Source organism: Salvelinus alpinus, chromosome 12 (genome assembly GCF_045679555.1).
Source record: "Salvelinus alpinus chromosome 12, SLU_Salpinus.1, whole genome shotgun sequence".
NCBI lineage: Eukaryota > Metazoa > Chordata > Actinopteri > Salmoniformes > Salmonidae > Salvelinus > Salvelinus alpinus.
This window is the reverse complement of record NC_092097.1, coordinates 11,900,179-11,925,873: the sequence shown is the minus strand read 5'-3', so window position 1 is coordinate 11,925,873 and position 25,695 is coordinate 11,900,179. Positions and strand designations below refer to the sequence as shown.

Sequence of the window (25,695 nt, the reverse complement as noted above, 5' to 3'; positions counted from 1 at the left end):
CACACACACACACACACACACACACACACACACACACACACACACACACACACACACACGTTAGTAACAGATATAGGAGGCTCTTACGTGAAAACAACATCACTTGTTAATATTTACATTTTGTCAGGTTTTGGCCAGGACTGTTCAGGTTTTGTTCACTAGATGTCCCCCTTGCACCTTTTTTGTACCTTTTGTTGAATGCAGAAGCCATCACACGAAGCATCGGGGAGTACTGGCGTTCTGGTTGGTATAGTGGCATCGGCTCTGGGTCACCACCGATGGAACCGGGGGTGCCTAGCTGCTCGTCGGGCTTCCACGCCCTAGCAGGCTCGAGAGGTTTCCTTGCCCCGGTTGGCTCGGATGGCGCCCATCCCACGTCGGGCCTCAGCTGGATCGTCAGTTCTTGTCTGCCCAGCCTGTCCAGGAGTTTTTTGTTTGTTTGTTGTTTGTTTTGTCGGTGACGTCGGGGGTGGATTCTGCCGCCGATGGAACCGGGGGTGCCTAAGCCAGCCCGTCGAGCTTTCATGCCCTGGCTGGCTCGAGAGGTTTCATTGCCTCGGTTGGCTCGGTGGCTTCCCATCCCACGTCACAATCCACCGGATCATCGGGTTTCCTTAGCGGGATCGACAGGCGTCTGGACTCAGCCGGATCGTCAGGCTCCCATGCCTCAGCCGGCTCGCCAGGCTCTCACGCTCCAGCCGGTTCGTCGGGCTTCCACGCCTCAACCGGCTTGCCCAGCGCCCATGTCTCGGCCGGTTTGCCCAGGTGGGACGCCGGGTGGCGCCCCTAGTGGGGGGGTACTGTCACGTCTGCTCCCGCTCTTCCCCTCCCCCTGGCGCTTGAGGGCGCCAGAATGCCTTGCATCACTCACTCCTGCCATCCATCACGTACACCTGCCTTTCCTCGTCACGCGCATCAGCGTTATTGGACTCACCTGGACTCTCTTATCACCTGTTCATTTCCTCCCCTATATGTGTCAGTTCCCCAGCTCTGTTCCCCGCTTCTGCATTGATTGTTTTTCTGTTTGCTAAGCTGTTTATGTCTCGTTCCATGTCCGTTATTTATTAAATGTTACTCCCCGTACCTGCTTCGTCTCTCCAGCGTCATCCTTGTGATAGATCGTGACACATTTAAGTCATTTAGCAGACGCTCTTATCCAGAGCAACTTACAAATTGGAAAGTTCATACATATTCATCCTGGTCCCCCCGTGGGGAATTAACCCACAACCCTGGCGTTGCAAGCGCCATGCTCTACCAACTGAGCCACACGGGACCACACGGGGCACACGGGGCTGCCCGGGGGATATGCATCCCCCGGGCAGCCATTACAGTTCAACCACTTCCTTATGTTTTATATTTAACCCTAACACTAGCTCCATGTCCACCCTGGCTCAACCCTAACCCTAACACTAGCTCCATGTCCACCCTGACTCAACCCTAACCCTAACACTAGCTCCATGTCCACCCTGGCTCAACCCTAACCCTAACACTAGCTCCATGTCCACCCTGGCTCAACCCTAACCCTAACACTAGCTCCATGTCCACCCTGACTCAACCCTAACCCTAACACTAGCTCCATGTCCACCCTGGCTCAACCCTAACCCTAACACTAGCTCCATGTCCACCCTGACTCAACCCTAACCCTAACACTAGCTCCATGTCCACCCTGGCTCAACCCTAACCCTAACACTAGCTCCATGTCCACCCTGGCTCAACCCTAACCCTAACACTAGCTCCATGTCCACCCTGGCTCAACCCTAACCCTAACACTAGCTCCATGTCCACCCTGACTCAACCCTAACCCTAACACTAGCTCCATGTCCACCCTGGCTCAACCCTAACCCTAACACTAGCTCCATGTCCACCCTGGCTCAACCCTAACCCTAACACTAGCTCCATGTCCACCCTGACTCAACCCTAACCCTAACACTAGCTCCATGTCCACCCTGGCTCAACCCTAACCCTAACACTAGCTCCATGTCCACCCTGGCTCAACCCTAACCCTAACACTAGCTCCATGTCCACCCTGGCTCAACCCTAACCCTAACACTAGCTCCATGTCCACCCTGACTCAACCCTAACCCTAACACTAGCTCCATGTCCACCCTGGCTCAACCCTAACCCTAACACTAGCTCCATGTCCACCCTGGCTCAACCCTAACCCTAACACTAGCTCCATGTCCACCCTGGCTCAACCCTAACCCTAACACTAGCTCCATGTCCACCCTGACTCAACCCTAACCCTAACACTAGCTCCATGTCCACCCTGGCTCAACCCTAACCCTAACACTAGCTCCATGTCCACCCTGGCTCAACCCTAACCCTAACACTAGCTCCATGTCCACCCTGGCTCAACCCTAACCCTAACACTAGCTCCATGTCCACCCTGACTCAACCCTAACCCTAACACTAGCTCCATGTCCACCCTGGCTCAACCCTAACCCTAACACTAGCTCCATGTCCACCCTGGCTCAACCCTAACCCTAACACTAGCTCCATGTCCACCCTGGCTCAACCCTAACCCTAACACTAGCTCCATGTCCACCCTGGCTCAACCCTAACCCTAACACTAGCTCCATGTCCACCCTGGCTCAACCCTAACCCTAACACTAGCTCCATGTCCACCCTGGCTCAACCCTAACCCTAACACTAGCTCCATGTCCACCCTGGCTCAACCCTAACCCTAACACTAGCTCCATGTCCACCCTGGCTCAACCCTAACCCTAACACTAGCTCCATGTCCACCCTGGCTCAACCCTAACCCTAACACTAGCTCCATGTCCACCCTGACTCAACCCTAACCCTAACACTAGCTCCATGTCCACCCTGGCTCAACCCTAACCCTAACACTAGCTCCATGTCCACCCTGGCTCAACCCTAACCCTAACACTAGCTCCATGTCCACCCTGGCTCAACCCTAACCCTAACACTAGCTCCATGTCCACCCTGGCTCAACCCTAACCCTAACACTAGCTCCATGTCCACCCTGGCTCAACCCTAACCCTAACACTAGCTCCATGTCCACCCTGGCTCAACCCTAACCCTAACACTAGCTCCATGTCCACCCTGACTCAACCCTAACCCTAACACTAGCTCCATGTCCACCCTGACTCAACCCTAACCCTAACACTAGCTCCATGTCCACCCTGACTCAACCCTAACCCTAACACTAGCTCCATGTCCACCCTGACTCAACCCTAACCCTAACACTAGCTCCATGTCCACCCTGACTCAACCCTAACCCTAACACTAGCTCCATGTTCACACCCTGGCTCAACCCTAACCCTAACACTAGTTCCCTGGCTCAACCCTAACCCTAACACTAGCTCCCTGGCTCAACCCTAACCATGCATGCCATACACTCATCATTTTATGAGGCCCCCGAGTGGTGCAGCGGTGTAATGCACTGCATCTCAGTGCTAGAGGCGTCACTACAGACCCTGGTTTGATCCCGGGCTGTATCGCAACCGACCGTGATCGGGAGTCCCATAGGGTGGCGCACAATTGGCACACTGTCGTCTGGGTTAGGGGAGGGTTTGGCCGGGATAGGCCGTCATTGTAAAATAAGAATTTGTTCTTAACTGACTTGCCTAGTTAAATAAAGTCTAAATAAAACTTTTTTTTTTTTTTAATCATGAAGGGGTGAATTGAAAGCTCAGAGTCAGCAACTTCTCTATGACTGACACATACAACCGACCTGCACACACTTTGAAAATATCTTCCTGCCTGGCTGGCCCAATGTTGAACTCTCAGCTCAGACGAGACTAGCGTGGTCAGGAGGGGTTATGTTAGACATTTGTAGCTATGCTGGTGGCAGTGGTATGTTAGTACAGGAAGCTAAGAGATATTAACACACTCTACTTCCTCTGCTGGAGTCCACGGAACTTTGAGAAAGAAACCCCCAGTCATACTACTATGGCTGCTGCTGAGGACAAGGCCAGCACTGTGTAGGAGATGGGGGAGGGCATAGGGTTTAGGGTAGGGAGCATAGGAAAGGTACACGGTATATGAAGGGTAGGGGAGGACAGAGGTTATACTGTAGGGAGGGCATAGGAGGGGAATATGTAGCGTATGGAAGGTGATTTACCTCCATAAACGAGATCCCAACGGAAAGAGCTTTGTAAGGCATAACGCAACAGTGACACACATCGCTACAGGCCAAAATAAACAGGCTCACTGCACGAGAAGGGCGGTTGATCTCCTATTTTCTTTGCTTTCAGTTTTCGTTCTGTATTTAACTAATTGATGGTTGTTTCTGCTCAAATGTCCCCTGCTTGTCTACCTGCATGCTGTGTTATCGGTGGCAGTGTCACTCCACATCTTTTCCTGTGGGAGCAGTGACCAGAGACCGACCCCACACCTGCCTGCCTGGAGAGAGAGAGAGAGAGAGAGAGAGAGAGAGAGAGAGAGAGAGAGAGAGAGAGAGAGAGAGAGAGAGAGAGAGAGAGAGAGAGAGAGAGAGAGAGAGAGAGAGAGAGAGAGAGAACAGGAGACAGAGAGAACAAGAGAGAGAGAGAGAACAAGAGAGAGAGAGAGAGAACAACAGAGAGAGAGAGAGAGAGAGAGAACAAGAGAGAGAACAAGAGAGAGAACAAGAGAGAGAGAGAACAAGAGAGAGAACAAGAGAGAGAGAGAGAAGAAGAATGCAAAAATCTAAGAAATAAATTGAGAAACCTATCCACAGAGACAAAGAAAACCTGAGCATACGCCTTCACTATGGTGAAACACTAAAACAGCACAGAAATACACGAAAGAAAAAGAAGGAACAGCACGTCAGAAACTAGCTCAATGTAATTGAAGATTCCATAGAATCTAACCACTTTGGGGAAAATGTGAACTTATTTAACAAACAACAACAGGAAGAGACATTTATCTAAAACCACTTCTCCAATCTATTTTGACCCTATAACAAAGAACAAATAGCAAAAACATATGGATGATCAATTACAACTCTTAGAATCAGCTATTAAAGACTACCAGAACCCACTGGATTATCCAACTACATTGATTAAACTACAGGACAAAATACAAACCCCTCCAACCCAAAAAGGCCTGTGGTTTTGATGGTATCCTAAATGAAATTATTAAATATCCAGACCACAAATTCCAATTGGTTACACTTAAACTCTTTAACATCATCCTCAGCTGTGGCATTTTCCCAATATTTGGAACCATGGACTGATGACCCCAAAGGAGACAAATTTGACCCCAATAACTACAGTGGGATATGACTCAACAGCAACCTCGGGAAAATCCCCGGCATTACCATAAACAACTTCAACACCTCAGTGAAAATAATGTTCTGAGCAAATAACAAAATTGTCTTTTTACCAAATTACCATACGACAGAACACGTATTCACCCGGTACAACCTAACTGACAAATTGACAACCTATTTGACAAACAAAACAAAAGCAAAGTCTTCTCATGCTTTGTTGATTTAAAAAAATACTTTTGAGTCAATTTTGCACAAGGCTCCGCTATAGAAATTGATGGAAAACGGTGTTTGGGGAAAAACATATAACATTATAAAATCCATGTACACAAACAACAAGTGCGCTGTTAAAATTGGCAACAAAAACTATTTTCTTTCCACAGGGCCGTGTGGTGAGACAAGGATGCAGCTTGAGACCCACCCTCTTCAACATGTATATCAACGAATTGGAGAGGGTACTAGTACAGTCTGCAGCACCCGGCCTCACCCTACTAGAATCTGAAGTCAAATGTCTACTGTTTGCTGGTTACCTGGTGCTTCGGTCCCCAACCAAGGAGAGCCTACAGCAGCACCTAGATATTCTGCACAGATTCAGCCAGACCTGAGCCCTGACAGTAAATATCATTAAGACAAAAATAATGGTGTTCCAAAAAAGGTCCAGTCGCCAATACCACAAATAGAAATGCCATCTAGACACGGTTGGCCTAGAGCACACAAAAAAACTATACATACCTTGGCCTAAACATCAGCGCCATAAGTAACTTCCACAAAGCTGTGAACGATCTGAGAGACAAGGCAAGAAGGGCTTTCTACGCCATCAAAAGTAACATAAAATTTGACATCCCAATTAGGATCTGGTAAAAAATAGGTGAATCAGTTATAGAACCCATTGCCCTTTATGGTTGTGAGGTCACCAACCAAGAATGCACAAAATGGGACAAACACCAAATTGAGACTCTGCATGCAGAATTCTGCAAAAACATCCTCCATGTGGAACGTAAAACACCAAATAATGCATGCAGAGCAGAATTACGACGATACAGGCTAATCAGAATAGAGCATTTAAATTCTACAACCACCTAAAAAGGAAGTGATTCCCAAACCTTCCATAACAAAGCCAAAACCAGCAAGCTGGTCCTGGGGCTCTGTTCACAAACACAAACAGACCCCACAGAGCACCAGGATAGCAACATAATTAGACCCAACCAAATCATGAGAAATCAAAAAGAGAATTACTTGACACAGTAGAAAGAACTAACCAAAACAACTAAGCAAACTGGAATGTTATTTGGCCCTAAACAAAGAGCACACAGTGGCAGAATACCTGACCCAAAATTAAGGAAAGCTTTGACTATGAGGCCGCCATAGCCAGACCCGTCTCTTGAGAGAAGACAGACTATGTGCCCACTGGCCACAAAATCAGGTGAACACTGAGCTACACTTCCTAACCTCCTGTTAAATGTATGACCATAGGGACACATATTTCTCTCAGATTACAGACGCAAAAATAATTTGAAAGACAAACTTACATATCTACTAGGTAAAATACGTCAGTGTGCTATCACAGCAGGAAGACGTGTGACCTGTTGCCACAAGAAAAGGGCAACCAGTGAATCACAAACACCATTGTAAATACAAACTATACAGTGCATTCGGGAAGTATTCAGACCCCTTAACATTTCCACATTTTGTTACATTACAGCCTTATTCTAAAATGTATTAAATCGTTTTTTCCCCTCATCAATCTTCACACAATATACCATAATGACAAAGCAAAAACTGTTTTTTTTAATACATTTTTTCCAATTTATATTTAACAAAAAATGAAATATCACATTTACATAAGTATTCAGACCCTTTACTCAGTACTTTGTTGAAGCACCTTTGACAGTGATTACAGCCATGAGTCTCCATGGGTATGACGCTACAAGCTTGGCACACCTGTATTTGGGGAGTTTCTCCCATTCTTCTCTACAGATCCTCTCAAGCTCTGCAGGTTGGACGGGGAGCGTTGCTGCACAGCTATTTTCAGGTCTCTCCAGAGATGTTCGATCAGGTTCAAGTCCAGGATCTGGCTGGGCCACTCAATGACATTCAGAGACGAAGCCACTCCTGCTTTGTTTTGTCTGTGTGCTTATGGTCGTTGTCCCGTTGGAAGGTGAACCTTCGCCCCCAGTCTGAGGTCCTGAGCGCTCTGGAGTAGGTTTTCATCAAGGATCTCTCTGTACTTTTTTTACTTTCATCTTTGCCTCGATCCTGACTAGTCACCCAGTCCCTGAAAAACATCCCCACAGCATGATGCTGCCACCACCATGCTTCACCGTAGGGATGTTGCCAGGTTTCGTCCAGACGTGACGCTTAGGATTCAGACCAAAGTGTTCAATCTTGGTTTCTACAGACTAGAGAATCTTGTTTCTCATGGTCTGAGAGTCTTTAGGTGCCTTTTGGCAAACTCCATGCCAATAAATCCCAAATAGTTACATAATTAATAGCACAAACTTCCCTTCATTTTAACGGACCTAGAAAGTTAGAACCAAGCCCCCCTTCTCGTCCACTGTACACTGTACATACACCACCCTGGACGGTTCCGACCTAGAATATGTGGACATCTATAAGTACCTAGGTGTCTGGCTAGACTGCAAACTCTCCTTCCAGACTCATATCAAACATCTCCAATCCAAAATCAAATCAAGAATCGGCTTTCTATTCCGCAACAAAGCCTCCTTCACTCACGCCGCCAAACTTACCCTAGTAAAACTGACTATCCTACCGATCCTCGACTTCGGCGATGTCATCTACAAAATAGCTTCCAATACTCTACTCAGCAAACTGGATGCAGTTTATCACAGTGCCATTCGTTTTGTTACTAAAGCACCTTATACGACCCACCACTGCGACCTGTATGCCCTAGTCGGCTGGCCCTCGCTACATGTTCGTCGTCAGACCCACTGGCTCCAGGTCATCTACAAGGCTATGCTAGGTAAAGTGCCGCCTTATCTCAGTTCACTGGTCACGATGGCTACACCCACCCGCAACACGCGCTCCAGCAGGTGTATCTCACTGATCATCCCTAAAGCCAAAACCTCATTTGGACGCCTTTCCTTCCAGTTCTCTGCTGCCTGCGACTGGAACGAATTGCAAAAATCTCTGAAGTTGGAGACTTTTATCTCCCTCAACAACTTTAAAAATCTGCTATCCGAGCAGCTAACCGATCGCTGCAGCTGTACATAGTCCATCTGTAAACTACCCACCCAATTTACCTACCTCACCCCCCATACTGCTTTTATTTATTTACTTTTCTGCTCTTTTGCACACCAGTATCTCTTCTTGCACATGATCATCTGATGATTTATCACTCCAGTGTTAATCTGCTAAATTATAATTATTCGATTTATTGCCTACCTCATGCCTTTTGCACACATTGTATATAGATTCTCTTTTTTTTCTACCATGTTATTGACTTGTTTATTGTTTACTCCATGTGTAACTCTGTGTTGTCTGTTCACACTGCTATGCTTTATCTTGGCCAGGTCGCAGTTGCAAATGAGAACTTGTTCTCAACTAGCCTACCTGGTTAAATAAAGGTGAAAAAAAAAAAATGAAAAAATGAAAAAAATAGCACCCTCCTGACGCCCACACACCCCAGCACCCTATATACATGGTCCAGTGTGAGCTGAGCCCGCACCAGCCTCAGCAGCACAGCTCTGGTGTCAGTACACCCCGTCCCCTGCATCTCATATTTCCTGATCTTCCACACTGCCGTTTTTGCCGGCCCCAACAGGTAGTTTAGTAGGCAGCCCGTTGGTTATGCTATACCAAGGCCCTCCAATGTACAGGTGATGTCTTAAGTTTAAAACTAACAATGATTCAATAATCCATGCCTTCTGGGGAATTCTATAAAGTCTGGAAGTTGTGGGAGGAGCTAGAAAGTTGGCTGTCAGAAGTATTACAATGTAAAATTACTTTTAATCCGTCTGTCTATATATTTCAAGACATGACCAATTGGAGGTGTAGCGAGATACCCGATGGGATGGACTATTCTCTTCTCATCCCTCATCTTGAATAAAACGTATATACAACATTTGGAAATCAATCAATCCGCCATCATTAACACAATAGAAAAATCAAATTATTTAAATATTGAAACATCATGGGCGACCGAGAAAAACGAATTGGTACAATTTAAGGCAAACAATAATGCAGGGACTAGGGATGGAGATGTGAGCATGCAGGTCTGGGCAGAGGAGATGTAGTCGTTGTTTGTGCGTCTACGTTGTTGTTCGTATGTGTATGTGTCACGACTTCTGCCGAAGTCGTTGCCTCTCCTTGTCCGGGCGGTGTTCGGCGGTCGACGTCACCGGTCTTCTAGCCATCATCGATCCATTTTTCATTTTCCATTGGTTTTGTCTTGTCTTCCCACACACCTGTTTTCAATCCCATCCATTACCTATTGTGTATTTAACCCTCTGTTTCCCTTTATGTCTTTGTCAGAGATTGTTCGTTGTCAAGTGTTGTGTTGATTGTGTATAGGTGTGCGACGGGTCTTCGTACCCAGATTTGTTTTATGTTTTTCCCGTGAGTGTTATGGAGCAGATTACTGGGACTTTTATTAAAGTACTCCATTCTACACTCTATTTGACTCTCCTGCGCCTGACTTCCCTGCCACTTATACACGCCATTGTGACAGTATGTTTGTATTTGACGTAAAAAAATAAAAAAAATAAAGCCATCTCAGGGACTTTGAAAGAGGGGTCTCAAAGGAGCATAGGGGGTTTAAAGTGTGTGTGTGTCATCTTTACTGTTAAGGCAAGGCTGCAAGTTCTGCCAACAAAATATAATCTACCACTCTGGTACCCTGCAAACCATGACCCATTTTGTATTCTACATGAGTCAAACGTAATGGACTATGAATGGCTGCTGTTCATACAAGGATTTGTACATTGTTAGACATTACCGCCTTATCGACCTGATAGCGCTGTGAGACTAGTCTCCCCAACAGCACACGTTAATAAACATTGTTGTGTAAGGGGAAGCTGGTGTGATGTTGTTGTTGATTTGTTTTCCTGTGGGCCAAACACGCCAGATATTGTTGTTGTGGGTGGAGGCCAGGGGGAGGTGCTCCTTTTGGAAGTGGGCTGCTCATTTGATGGCTACATGGCCTTTACCGACAAGCTGCTTAAAATACCAGCCACTCGTGGCACGCTTGGACAGCCTCGGGTGTAGGCGCAAGCTGGTGGCGCTGATATTTGGCAGTCTCGGCCACGTACACAGACTTGCAGATTGCGGGCCTGACAAAAACTAGAGCAAATCAATTGGCTAGGTACTGCTCTGTTTCAGCTGTTGTGGGCAGCCTAGCCGTTTTGAGAAGGAGGTGCCTTTGAAATGTTTGGATAATTCTTTTGTAAATTTGATTGGTGGATTCAAATAAAGCATTTTGTGTGTGTGTGTGTGTGTGTGTGTGTCTCAGTCACCAGATCTCAACCCAATTGAACACTTATGGGAGATTCTGGAGCGGCGCCTGAGACAGCGTTTTCCACCAACATCAACAAACACCAAATGATGGAATTTCTCATGGAAGAATGGTGTCGCATCCCTCCAATAGAGTTCCAGACACTGTAGAATCTATGCCAAGGTGCATTGAAGCTGTTCTGGATTGTGGTGGTCCAACATACTATTAAAACACTTTGTGTTGGTGTTTCCTTTATTTTGGAAGTTACAGTGACTTAAGAAAAGTATTCACCCCCATGGACTTTTTCCACATTTTGTTTTTGTTACAGCCTGAATTTAAAATGGATTAAACTGAGATAAAAATAAAAAAAACAGGTCCCCCCCACACACACAATACCCCAAAATGTCAAATTTTTATAATATTTTTTACAAATGAATTAAAGATGAAAATCAGACATGTTTTGAGTCAATAAGTACTTAACCCCTTTTCTATGGCAAGCCTACATAAGTTCAGGAGTAAAACTTTGATTAACAAGTCACATAGTAAGTTGAATGGACTCACTGCAATAATAGTGTTTAACATGATTTTTGTATGACTACCTCATCTTTGTACCTCATACATACGATGATCTGTAAGGTCCCTCAGTCGAGCAGTGAACTTCAAACACAGAATCAACCACAAAGACCAGGGAGGTTTTCCAATGCCTCGCAAAGAAGGGCACCTACAGTATTGGTAGATGGGTAAAAAAAAAGATACAGGGGTCCTTTCTAACTCAGCTGCCGGAAAAGAAGGAAACCACACATGGATTTCACCATGAGACAAATGGTGATTTTAAAACAATTAGAGAGTTTAATGGCTGTGATATGATCAAAGTGAGGATGGATCAACAACATTGTAGTTACTCCACAATACTAACCTAACTGACAGAGTGAAAAGAAGGAACTCTGCACAGAATACAAATATTCCAAAACATGCATCCTGTTTGCAACAAGGCATTAAATCAATACTGCAAAAAAAATGTGGCAAAGCAATTAACACTTTGTATTCAGGACAAAAAGTTATGTTAGGGGCAAATCCAATACCACACATTACATTACTGAGTACCACTCTCCATATTTTCAAGCATAATGGTGGCTGCATCATGTTATGAGTACGCTTGTACTCGTTATGGACTGGAGAGTTTTTCAGGATAAAAAAAGAAATGTAATGGAACTAAGCACAGACAAAATCCTAGAGGAAAAAACCTGCTTCAGTCTGCTTCCACCAGACACTGGGAGATGAATTCACCTTTCAGCAGGACAATAACCTAAAACACAAGGCCAAATCTACACTGGAGTTGCTTATCAAGAAGACAGTGAATGTTCCTGAGTGGTCGAGGTACTGTTTTTTCAAATCTATGACCTGAAAATGGTTGTCGAGCAATGATTGACAACCAATTTGACAGAGCTTGTAGAATACTGACAAGAATAATGGGCAAATGTTACACAATCCAAATGTGGAAAGCTCTTAGGTAATAACCCCAAAAGACTCATAGCTGTAATCAATGCCAAAGGTGCCAAAGATATGTATTTCATTTTCAATACATTTGCAAAGATTTCTAAAAACATGTTTTCACTTGGTCATAAAAAGAAAATACACACACAATTAAATATTTCCAACACAATCTAACTTCAAAAAACTGAAATAAAAGCAGGAATAAGGTATACATAACTAGATTAAAAAAACTAAGCTAGGTTAACAGTCACTGTCGTTCAGAGAACGATCTCTGGAAAAGGTTGATTACCGCATGCTGTAGTAGACGGATGAACAGCCATTTTCTGTTCTCGGCTGTGACCCCAGAGAGGTCCCACATGTCAGCCAAAGACCCGATCGCAGCCTTTTAGTCTTCAGACAGCTCTGCATCACCCTCCAGCTTTAGCAAATAAACATACAGTATGAGTCAAAAGTTTGGACACACCTACTCAGGGTTGTTCTTTATTTTTACTATTTTCCACATTGTAGAATAATAGTGAAGACATCCAAACTATGAAAAAACACATATGGAATCATGTAGTAACCAAAAAGGTGTTAAACAAATCAAAATATATTTGAGATTTTTCAAAGTAGCCACCCTTTGCCTTGATGACAGCTTTTCACACTCTTGGCACTCTCAACCAGCTTCATGAGGTGGTCATCTGGAATGCATTTCAATTAACAGGTGTGCCTTGTTAAAAGTTAATTTGTGCAATTGATTTCCTTCTTAATGCGTTCGAGCAAAATCAGTTGTGTTGTGACAAGGTAGGGGTGGTATAACAGAAGATAGCCCTATTTGGTAAAATACTAAGTCCATATTATGACAAGAACAGCTCATATAAGCAAAGAGAAACGACAGTCCATCATTACTTTAAGACTTGAAGGTCAGTCAATGTGGAAAATTTCAAGAACTTTGAATGTTTCCTCAAGTGCAGTCACAAAAACCATCAAGTGCTATGATGAAACTGGCTCTAATGAGGACCGCCACTGGAAAGGAACACCTAGAGTTATCTCTGCTGCAGAGGACATGTTCATTAGAGTTAACTGCACCTCAAATTGCAGCCCAAATAAATCTTCAGAGTTCAAGCAACTGTTCAGAGGAGACTGCATGAATCAGGCCTTCATGGTCGAATTGCTGCAAAGAAACCACTAATAAAGGAGGAGGTGTGATGGTATGGGGATGGTTTGCTGGTGACACTGTCTGTGATTTATTAAGAATACAAGGCACACTTAACCAGCATAGCTACCACAGCGATAAGCCATCCCATCTGGTTTGCTCTTAGTGGGACTATCATTTGTTTTTCAACAGGACAATCACCCAAAACACACATCCAGGCTGTGTAAGGGCTATTTTACCAAGAAGGAGAGTGATGGAGTGCTGCGTCAAATGACCTGGCCTCCACAATCACCAGACCTCAACCCAATTGAGATGGTTAGGGATGAGTTGGACCGCAGAGTGAAGGAAAAGCAGCCAACAAGTGCTCAGCACATGTGGGAACTCAAGACTGTCGGAAAAACATTCCAAATGAAGCTGGTTGAGAGAATACCAAGAGTGTGCAAAGCTGTCTTCAAGGCAAAGAGTGGCTACTTTGAAGAATCCAAAATATAAACTATATTTTGATTTGTTTAAGACTTTTTTGCTTAATACATGATTCCATATGTGTTATTTCATAGTTTTGAGGTCTTCACTATTATTCTACAATGTAGAAAATAGTAAAATTAAAGAAAAACCCTTGAATGAATGAGTAGGTGTGTCCAAACTTTTGACTGGTACTGTATGTGTAGTTCTATGACAGCGACCTCAGAAACCTTCAATTAAAACTTCATCTGACGTCTGACTGCTCTCCCAGTCTTAATCGCCTGGCAGAAGCTGCCTCATCTGGGATTAACAACCCACTGCAGTCACTATAACATAACAGAGAGAGGGAGCGAAGAGATATACAGACAGAGAGAAGATGGGATAGAGAAAGAGAAAGACTAGAGGAAGTGGAGAGAGAAAATGGAGATGGAGAGGAAAGGAGAAGGAAATAGGGAGAGGAAAAGGGGGAAGAGCGAAAGGAAAGCCAGTGAGGATAGCGGGGGAGAGGAGTGATCCTAAACTAGCCAGATTAGTGTCGTAGAGACAGACATAATGAGATGTTTAATGTCTGTCATAGGTCTTATAGGTCTCTGTCTGTCACCAGCCTTTTAGACTGGATGTCTGCTCTAAGTATTATAGTTGTCTGTCTGTCTGCCATGGATAACATCACCACTTCCTGTTGAACTCGAAACGAGGGAGAGCTCAGTTTGGTTTTTTGGGAAGTTTTGAAAATTCTATTGAAAAAGTTTGGTTATTAGCTAGCTACCCTTGTTGTCTTTTTCAATCTTCCTTGCGACCTGCCCTGTCTGGGACTGCGAGGAGTAACAGTGTAACCTACGTTGTTACCATGACAAAGACCAAAGCCAGCGGGAGTACCGTTGAGGACAGTGGTGTCTCTCTATCAAAGGTGGAGGATCTTTGAAACAAACAAACAGTTATAGAAGTAATTGTTAGAACAAGAAAATAGCTTCAAGTGTTTTGTCTAAACACTGGTGGAGTCAACTAATAAAAGAATGGAAGACCTGACCAGAGAAGTCCAGGACCTGAAGAACAGTTTGCAGTTCTCCCAGGGTCAGGACGATGAGTTTAAACAGGAAAATGGCAAGATGACAGCAATCTGTAAGTCATTGAGAGAGGACATCAGTTCTGTATGTGACTCCATGATACTGACAGAGGAATCAGATTATCTCGAGGCACAATCAAGGCGGAATAACATGGTTGTGGACGCAATTGCAGAATCTCCACATGAGACCTGGACGGAGTCTGAGGACAAAGTGAGTCAAATGACCTCTGAGAAATTGAAGATGGACCACAGGAAGATTGAGGTGGAGCGCACACACAGGACTGGAAAACCCACCACCGGCCCTGGTGACAGGCCCAGGCCGATAGTAGTCAAGTATAAGGTTCACGAAATCAATATCTTGCTAACATCAGATAACATTCATATATTAGCCATTTCTGAGACTCACTTACATAATTAATTTGATGATACAGCAGTACAGTGCCTTGCAAAAGTATTCACCCAGGCAAGGAGGGCAACAAAGAGACCAAAGATAACCCTGAAGGAGCCGCAAAGTTCCACAGCGGAGATTGGAGTATCTGTCCATAGGACCACTTTAAAGCCCAGCTCTGTGAAGTGTACGGCTTACGGAAGAGTGGCCAGAAAAAAGCCATTACTTAAAGAAAAAATAAGCAAACACGTTTGGTGTTCACCAAAAGGCATGTGGGAGACTCCCCAAACATATGGAAGGTACACTGGTGAGATGAGACTCAAATGTAGCTTTTTGGCTATCAAGGAAAATGCTATGTCTGGCGCAAACCCAACACCTCTCATCACCCGAGAACACCATCCCACAGTGAAGCATGGTGGTGGCAGCATCATGCTGTGGGGATGTTTTTCATTGGCTGGGACTGGGAAACTGGTCAGAATTTAAGTAATGATGGATGGCGCTAAATACAGGGATATTCTAGAGGGAAACCTGTTTCAGTCTTCCAGAGATTTGAGACTTGGATGGAGGTTCACCTTCCAGCAGGACAATGACATAGTGCTATGCATACTGCTAAAGCAACACTTGAGTGGTTTAAGGGGAAACATGTAAATGTCTTGGAATGGCCTAGTCAAAACCCAGAGCTCAATCCAATTGAGAATCTGTGGTATGACTTAAAGATTGCTGTAGACCAGCGGAACACATCCAACTTGAAGGAGCTGGAGCAGTTTGGCCTTGAAGAATGGGCAAAAATCCCAGTGGCTAGATGTGCTAAGCTTATAGAGACATACCCCAAGAGACTTGCAGGTGTAAATGCTGCAAAAGGTGGCTCTACAAAGTATTGACTTGGGGGGGGTAAAGAGTTATGCATGCTCAAGTTCAGTTTTTTTGTCTTATTTCTTGTTTGTTTCACAATAAATAAAAAAATGTTGCATCTTCAAAGTAAGTAGGCATGTTGTGTAAATCAAATGATACAACCCCCCCAAAAAAATATATTTTAATTCCAGGTTGTAAGGCAACAAAATAGGAAAAATGCCATGGGGGGTGAATACTTTCGCATGCCACTGTAGCTATACAAGGATATAACATCTATAGAAGAGACAGGAATGCTTATGGGGAGGTGTGGCTGTATATACTGTATATAAATATTCAGAGCCATATCCCTGTAATGGTTAAAGAAGATCTTATGTCAAGTGTTATTGAAGTGTTGTGGTTGCAGGTTCACATCTAAAGCCTTTTCTTTTGGGGTATATATTGCTATAGGCCACCAAGTGCTAACAGTCAGTATCTAAATAATATGCGTGAAATTCTTGATAGTGCATGTGATGTAAACAGAGAGATCTACTTTCTTGGGGACCTGAATATTGACAGGTTTTCATCAAGCTGTCCGCTCAAGAGGAAGCTTCTTCCTGTAACCAGTGCCTGTAATCTGGTTCAGGTAATTAATCAATCTACCAGGGTGTTTACAAACACTACAGGAAAAAGATCATCCACATGTATTGATCACATTTTTACTAATACTGTAGAACTTTGTTCTAAAGCTGTATCCGTACCCATTGGATGCAGTGATCACAATATAGCTAACTTTGGAGTACTTTAAATGAAATTATGGGCAGAAAGACAAATTCAACTCCATCTTTCATCGAATCAGATGGCTTATTCATCACAAAACCATTTGATGTTGCCAATTCTTTTAATGATTACCTCATTGGCAAAGTGGGCAAACTTAGGCAGGATATGCCAACAACGAATAGTGAGCCATCGTGCTCATGTATAAAAAAAACTAATAATGAAAGAAAAACATTGCAAGTTTGAATTTTATATTTTTGTAGTTAGTGTGTGAGAGGTGGAAAAATGATTGTTCTCGATCAATAATGACACACCTCCTGGCATTGACAACTTAGATGGAGAGCTACTGAGGATTGTAGCGGACTATAGCTACTCCTATCTGTCATATATTTAAGCTGAGCCTAAAATAAAGTTCGTCCTCAGGCCTGGAGGGAAGCCAAAGTCATTCTGCTACCCAAGAATGGTAAAGCGGTCTTTACTGGTTCTATCAGCAGACCTATCATCTTGCTGCCAGCTCTTCGCAAACTGTTGGGAAAAATGGTGTTAGACCAAATCAGAAAGAAATGCCGCCAACATACATGGCAACTCTGCTTCTGGCTCCTAAGCAACATTGCAGTATTTAGTTTTTTGTGTGTTATTTCTTACATTAGCGCAGAACGTTTATTTATGTTATTACATACAGTCGGAAAGAACTTTTGGATATCAGAACGGCGGTAACTCACCAGCATTACGATCAGGAATACAACTTTCCCCGAATTGGATTCTTTGTTCGTACCCCCCAGGGCAATTAAACTTATCCAAGAGGCTACTCTAAGACGCTGCCGGCGGAGAAGAGGTATTCGGAGTGGATTTCTAGTCCGACTCAGGAGGCGTGCACACCATCCACCGCTTCCAAGTATATTACTCGCTAATGTCCATTCCAAAACTGGACAATAAAGTAGACAAGCTCAGGGCGAGGATCTCCTTCCAAAGAGACATCAGTGACTGTAACATACACTGTTTCACAGAATCATGGCTCTCTCCGGATTTACTGTCCCCGTCCATACAGCCAGCTGGGTTCTCAGTACATCGCTCAGACAGGAATAAAGAACTCTCCTCGAAGAAGAAAGGTGGTGGTGTATGTTTCATGATTAACCACTCATGGTGTGATTGTGAAATAAATCTCTTCGGTTATAGTCACAGCCGTGTACATTCCCCCTCAAGCCGATACCACGACGGCCCTCAAGGAACTACACTGAACTTTATGCAAACTGGAAACCACATATCCTGAGGCCACATTTATTGTAGCTGGGGATTTTAACAAAGCAAATTTGAGGAAAAGCTACCAAAGTTATATCAACACATTGACTGTAGTACTGGAAAAACACCTGACCACTGCTACTCCCCCATTCGGGATGTCTACAAGGCCCTCCCACGCCCTCTCTTCGGCAAATCAGATCACGACTCCATTTTTCTCCTCCCTTCCTATAGGCAGAAACTCAAACAGGAAGTACCCATGCTAAGGTTTATTCAACGCTGGTCTGACCAATCAGAATCCATGCTTCAAGAATGTTTTGATCACGCAGACTGGGATATGTTCCGGGTAGCCTCTGAGAATAACATTGACGTATACACGTGTAACCGGTGTGAAATGGCTAGCTAGTTAGCAAAGTGCGCGCTAATAGCATTTCAATCAGTGACGACACTCGCTCTGAGACGTTGCTCTTCAAGGGCCGCAGCTTTTGTGGAGCGATAGGTAACGATGCTTCGTGGGAGGCAGTTGTTGATGTGTGCAGACACTCCCTGGTTTGAGGCCAGGTAGGGGTGAGGAGAGGGACGGAAGGAAAACTGTTACACACAGACACAGTGACTGAGTTCATCAGGAAGTGTATAGGGGATGTTGTTCCCACTGTGACTATTAAAACCTACCCAAACCAGAAACCGTGGATAGGTGGCAGCATTCAAGGCAAAACTGAAAACTCGAACCAATGCATTTAACAATGGCAAGGTGACTGGGAATATGGTTGAATACAAACAGTGTAGTTATTCTCTCTGTAAGGCAATCATACAGGCAAAACGTCAGTACAGAGACAAAGTGGAGTCGCAATTCAACGGCTCAGGCACGAGATGTATGTGGCAGGGTCTACAGACAATCACGGATTACAAAAGGGAAAACCAGCCACCGACATTTTGCTCCCGGGACAAGCTAAACACCTTCTTCGCTTGCTTTGAGGATGGCACAGTGCCACCGATGTGGCCCGCTCCCAAGGACTGTGGGCTCTCGTCCTCCATGGCCGACGTGAGTAAGACATTTAAGCGTGTTAACCCGCGCAAGGCTGCCGGCCCAGACAGCATCCCTAGCCGCGTCCTCAGAGCATGTGCAGACCAGCTAGCTGGAGTGTTTACGGACATATTCAATCTCTCCCTATCCCAATCTGCTGTCCCCACTTGCTTCAAGATGTCCACCATTGTTCCTGTACCCAGGAAAGCAAAGGTAACTGAACTAAATGACTGTCGCCCCGTAGCACTCACTTCTGTCATCATGAAGTGCTTTGTGAGGCTAGTTAAGGATCATAGTATATACTGTATTCTATTCTACTGTATTTTAGTCAATGCAACTCTGACATTTCTCGCCCTAATATTTATATAATTCTTAAGTGCATTCTTTTACTTTTAGATATGTGTATTGTTGTAAATTGTTAGATACTACTGCACTGTTGGAGCTAGGAACACAAGCATTTCACCCCACCCTCAATAACATCTGCTAAATATGTATATGTGACCAATAACATTTTATTTGAAATACAATGCTACTTCTCTGTAAACAAATTAACAGCAGACTTTCAGCATGCTTATAGAGAAGGGCACTCAACATGTACTGCACTGACACAAATGACTGATGATTGGTTGAAAGAAATTGATAATAAGAAGATTGTGGGAGCTGTACTGTTAGATTTCAGCGCAGCCTTTGATATTATTGACCATAACCTGTTGTTGAGAAAACATATGTGCTATGGCTTTTCAACCTCTGCCATATTAAGCATTCAGAGCCATCTATCTAATAAAACTCAGAGGGTTTTCTTTAACCCTTTGACACATACCAACAAACAGGTGTGATCAATCTACAGTATTTCCTGCAGCGTACACTCAAACCGTTATGATTAGAACGTTTATTTTGAACGTCCAGTTATGATTGACGCAACAGTCAGCGTTTGAGCTGGCCACACTGTTTTTTCACAGAAACAAACACTTTCCTTACAAAGTTATGTCCTGAATGTGACCAGTTTATTTTTAGATGGAATGTTCAGACATTCACAGAAGTAGAGACAGCATAACACAATAATCCAAACCGGAAAATGTAGGCTAAATTAGTCCTAGCTCTAACTGAGGAAAGATTGAAGTAACACAGGTCATATTTAGCTAACTCTCGGCTGACAGAAAGCACAATATGAATTAGCTAATAGCAATTACTATTTACAATTCATCACATCATCACAAACTGGAGCATGACTTGCCCTCCTTCACGCAGAGTGTGCACAGACTGGTAAACGACCTGCGTTATTACAGATTGTGTAACAGCAGCCTTCCCACTGGCACTGTCAAGCTATAGCACATCGCCCATAGGCACACTCCAAACAGCTCCGATTTTCAGCTCACCCGCAATACCATCTGCTAAACATGTGTATGTGACCAATAAAATTAGATTTGATCTAAATAATTAAATTTTTCTAAAAATCAAAAGTAATCCGACGATGGGTATTTCTTGCGCACCAACCAAAGATAACTAAAGAAGACAAGATGAGTTTGGTCTGTTTGCATGTTGAAGGGGTCTTTCGTCTACGATCATTCACTACTCGAAAGTTGAGTGAACCATTCCTTCACTTCATTTTGTTATAACATCTTTAGTCTGACAGACATTTGTGACACCCAGAATGCATTGTATAATGTCAACAAACATGGCTCCACACATACCTGGCAAATAGCTTAGCATTAGCTCATCGTAATCAGTACAACCTTCAGAAAAGTATTTTAAACACATCATCTATTCAACAATCGGAATGCATGATTTGTCACCAATACTTGAAAACATGTGAATGAAACAGTAAACACATTATGCAGAAAATAAGGCACTTTGTCCAAAATTATTATTTGTAAGGAAAACAACAATGAAGGCAATGCGAGTGCCAGCCAAAAAATGTGTCAGGGGGAAAAGGTTTGTGCAAGACTGTGCAAATGTCTGCATACTTGATTTGCGGAATCACTGGGAAGTGCTTGAACTCTCATCAAAGAGAGACGTTTGTATGGCTCAGTAAAGCCTCAAACATAAATTGGCAACAGTGAAAGGGGCTACTTCTATGTGAATTAATGAGGAGGTGGAACCACAATTCAAACTGTTAGAAAATAAAACTTGTTGGAAAATAATGAACTGTTCTGTTGCGTAACAATCACATTTTGGAACAGTGAGTGCATTCTGACATCACGTGCATAAAACAACTCACACTGGGGCGACCGTTAGAAATATTTGGAACACTCGTGAAAAGGTTAAATGGAAGCTTCTCTAATGTCAAACATGTAAAGTGTGGTATACTGCAGGGCAGCTCTCGAGGCCCTCTACTTTTTTCTATTTTTATCAATGACCTGCCACTGGCATTAAACAAAGCATGTGTGTCCATGTATGCTGATTATTCAACCATGTACGCATCAGCAACCACAGCTAATGAAGTCACTAAAACCCTTAACAAAAGAGTTGCAGTCTGTTTTGGAATGGGTGGCCAGTAATAAACTGGTCCTGAACATCTCTAAAACTAAGAGCATTGTATTTGGTACAAATCATTCCCTAATTCTAGACCTCAGCTGAATCTAGTCGTGAATGGTGTGGCTGTTGAACAAGTTCAGGAGACTAAATTAACTGGCGTTACCTTATATTGTAAACTGTCATGGTCAAAACATTTGGTTCAATGGTTGTAAAGATGGGGAGAAGTCTGTTGGAACACAGAACTAAGGATGAGAATTGTACTGCAGGCCATATGATTCCCAGGAAGTGCTCTTCCAAGGGGACTAAACAGAGGGTTAATTTATATAGGCTATGTATTTAACAATACCAACAAAGACGGAACACTTGAGATAAATTAGAGTGAGAAAAGAGAGAGAACGATGGTTGTTTATGGTTATGAAAGTCTCAGCCACAGTTCCCTGTTATTAGCTGTGTGTGTGTGTGTGTGTGTGTGTGTGTGTGTGTGTGTGTGTGTGTGTGTGTGTGTGTGTGTGTGTGTGTGTGTGTGTGTGTGTGTGTGTGTGTGTGTGTGTGTGTGTGTGTGTGTGTGTGTGTGTGTGTGTGTGTGTGTGAAACTACACTGACCTAAAGACCCAGCCATAATATTTTTTTAGTTTGAGGGGCCAAGTTCATTACCACTACAAATACCCCCAAACACACCATTCAACCCTTGTTCCCTAGCCAAGAACTCCTCCCACTCCATTGTTCCTGTCCATTGATAATGCATTTTGTGTGGCTTCAGTTGAAGACTAAGGATGGTTAAAGTAAGAAACTGTACACACACACACACACACACACACACACAAGATGAATACATAAAGAGGGATTAGTGTGTCTAGCCCAAACTGCTCTATGAGATTATAACCTGCGTGTTATGGAGATTATAAACAATTGCACTATATGGATCTAGAATAAAGCACTGTCAACAACTCCACACATAACACTCAGAGTTGCTAGAGTGTTGATCAGTAGCTATAGCGTGTCCCTGGTCTCGCTCCAGTCAGCTCCTGTTGATAGCACATTAAATCAGAGAGCACTGCAGTACTGGGCTCTCTCTCTCTCTCTCTCTCTCCCCTTCTCATTCCTCTATCCCTCATCCACTCTTCCGCTCTTTTACTCTCCCTCCTCCCTCTCTCTCTATTATTTTCTCCCCCTCTCCTCCCTCCCTCCCATTTTGTCCTCGACTCTAACTATCCTTTCTCGCTCTCGCCCTATTCCCTCGCTCTCGCCCTATTCCCTCGCGCTCGCCCTATTCCCTCGCTCTCTCCCCTTTGTTTCCTTTCTCCTCATCAACACTTCTCCTCCTTTCTTCCTCCAGCTCTTTTCACTCTGCTCAGCTCTTCCCTCTTTCCAGTCTTCATCCCATCCAATTCATCTTCTCGCTCGCTCGCTCTACCCCCACCCCCCCTCCCTCGTTTATATCGAAGTCCTCTGCAGTCGCAGCTCCCCATGACAGAGGGCTGCTGACACACTGCCAGCTCAGCACGCACGCACACACACACACACACACACACACACACACACACACACACACACACACACACACACACACACACACCACAGAAAGTGCCAGGTCAAACACGCTTGCTTGGTCTAACCCTCTGCAGCCCAGAACAGTGCAGGTGTGTGTTATATCATTCTAATCGATGACCTGTTCTCTCCTCTATGCACCCTGTAGGACAACCCAATTATGTCATTGGAGCATGCTGACATAGCACCTACATAGAGCCTACATAGGGCCTTCATAGGACAGAGAAAGAGTGGAGGTGGTCATGGAAGAGTCAGTGGCGGATTGTTGTTGCATTGTGGATCTAGAGCAGAAAGTAGTGTGTGAGGTTATGTGTGAGAGAACAGTTGTGATAGAGTAGTCTACAGTAAGACTAAATGTAGGGCAGATGACACCTGAGCCATGTCTGTTTACCCCTCCTGTTAAAACACACACACACTATGAAGGCATGGGCACACACATGCCACCCCTACCCTCCAGAGCAGTCACACGTGACAAGATAACTGTGACCAAAAATACCCCCGTACAGATGTGACAATGGCAGATGTCCTACAGTAACAGTACTGACACGTTCACTGCAGTAGGCCATTAATATTATGCACACACATACGAAACACTGTTAACTCCCTAAACTAACTTTGTTCGCTCCCATCATGTTGCTCTCTCTCTCTGCATCTCTCTCGCTTTAATGGGCTTTATTGGCATGGGAGAAATATGTTTACATCGCCAAACCAAGCAAAATAGATAAGAAACAAAAGTGAAATAAACAATCCAAAAGCTGTGCTTGCAAATCTGGCTGTGACACAGAGGCGAGGGAGGCTGGAGGAGGAGAGGGGGACAGAGAGACGAGGCTGGGAGGACAAGATAATTAGGTTTCCATAGGAGGCTGCTGGCTGCAGCTCTGAATGCTTGGCAGAGTCACACTAACGCACTCTCTCATACATACACACACACACACACATTTTCTCTCTCTCTCAGAAGTGTACATATGTAAGATGCTCTACAGACTCTCAGTAACATTTCAACTATTTACTATCCCTGTCCCTAGCCCTTATCCTAACCCTAAACTTAACCCTTTTCATAATCCTAACCTTAAAGCAAGCAGTTGTTTATCAAAATATAGCCTAGTTTGTTGATAGTATGACCATCTGTAGAGCATCTACAGATGGGCTATCCAGACTATCCAAATAAAGTGTGACCAATTGCTATTCTAGTCCTGGCCTGACAGTGCCCTTAACATTAAACCGGTCACAACAAGAGCCAGCAGCATCCACCTTGGAATGAGGTCGATATCCAAGCCTCAACGCCAAACCATGACGTCACAGCAACCCGTCAAAGCAATTATGCTATAGGTAACGGAAAAGCAATCAACCACAAACCATCTCTATCATCTGGTAGTAAAGCAACAGATGGCAAATCTTCCTCTGGCAGACCTGGGAATTTATTTGTCTTCTACTGTCCTAGCCTAGAGGCTAGCCTACTTACTTTTACACTTGAGAGCCTGCTGAGCACTGATCCGCTGGTTACAGACGTCGCACCAGTCCTGAGTCACGGTTCTGGTCCAAAACTTGTGTCCCTCTCCTGTCTCCGACCGCACGCGCGCGTCCTCCTGTTCCTGGGAGCCAAATATTGACCAGACCTCCCTTCGGTGGGATTCTGTGCGCGCGAGTTTAACGACCCCTGTCCTTCCCTGTGTCAACCGCTCCAGCGGCGGTCCCCCGGTGTCCCCTTTGGTCACCAGCCCGGTGGTCTGACCATGGGGGCTGTGGGATGCGCGCCTTCTGACCAGACGGTCCTGATGTGAGTGTGCTACCATGTGTCCGTTTGTTGGCGCGCTTGATCTGTCACACTTGACATCTGTCATCTGTGTGTTAGCTGATGTGCTTGACATAACATTTGTGAGGATCTTCAGGGAACTCCTTCGATCACGGGTTGAGTCATTCCCGTTGCCGCTCCGTCCGATTTGACCAGTGTCCTCCCTCGCCGCTGTCGTGTCTCCCTCGGTGTCCCCACAGGCATGGCTGCTGCTGTCGCTCTCTCTGTCTGAACTACGTGGCACCAGCCCCGGCTGAGCCTCACACCTTACCCCGGCTGCGGCTCCTTGTTGTCTCGGGGTCAGGGACGGGTTTAGTGGGGATCCTGTGACTGCTGATACAGCCGAAACCGAACCGCACTCCCGCGTCACGGAGCTCTTCCCGAGGATGATCTCCACGGAGGATTTCCACGGTAACGTTATTTTATTCCTCCCGGTGGCCTTTAGTTTATGAAAGACTAGCTGGTGGTCGGGAGCCGGGCGATGTTGTCCTGGTCCTACCACTCTTACTGAAGCCATGGCTCTGTGTATGTGAGTGAGTGTGTGCGGTGAATGTAAACTCTAAATGGAAGCACCAGCCAAGGCACGCATGCAGCCAGTGTGACGCCTACGATACGATGAATCTATAAACGTTTAAATGCCACCGGCTAGAGAGGCACGAGCACTCTTAAAGCGGCCGCGCGCCTAATCCAGGGATTAATCGGTGATTTCTGATTTGGCATGAGGCTAACCAGGGATTAAACTACTACTACTAACCTACTTCTAGGCCTACTGTTACAGAATTGCATGACAATGTAGCAGACCTGAGTTC

General features: G+C 44.6%; 1 protein-coding gene across 2 annotated transcripts in view; it reads right to left on the bottom strand.

The window, feature by feature from the left end:
• Nucleotides 1-25,450, bottom strand: part of LOC139535534 (ras association domain-containing protein 5-like) — a 67,308-nt gene extending 41,858 nt beyond the window's left edge. Inside the window, exon 1 of one of the 2 annotated variants that reach the window (XM_071335027.1) lies at nt 24,557-25,450. In XM_071335027.1, coding sequence (XP_071191128.1) covers nt 24,557-25,403 — 847 coding nt within the window. In that variant the 5' untranslated portion in view covers nt 25,404-25,450. The remainder of the gene's footprint in view (nt 1-24,556) is intronic. The other variant, XM_071335025.1, reaches the window with a different exon arrangement.
• Between the last annotated feature and the right edge of the window lie 245 nt (nt 25,451-25,695).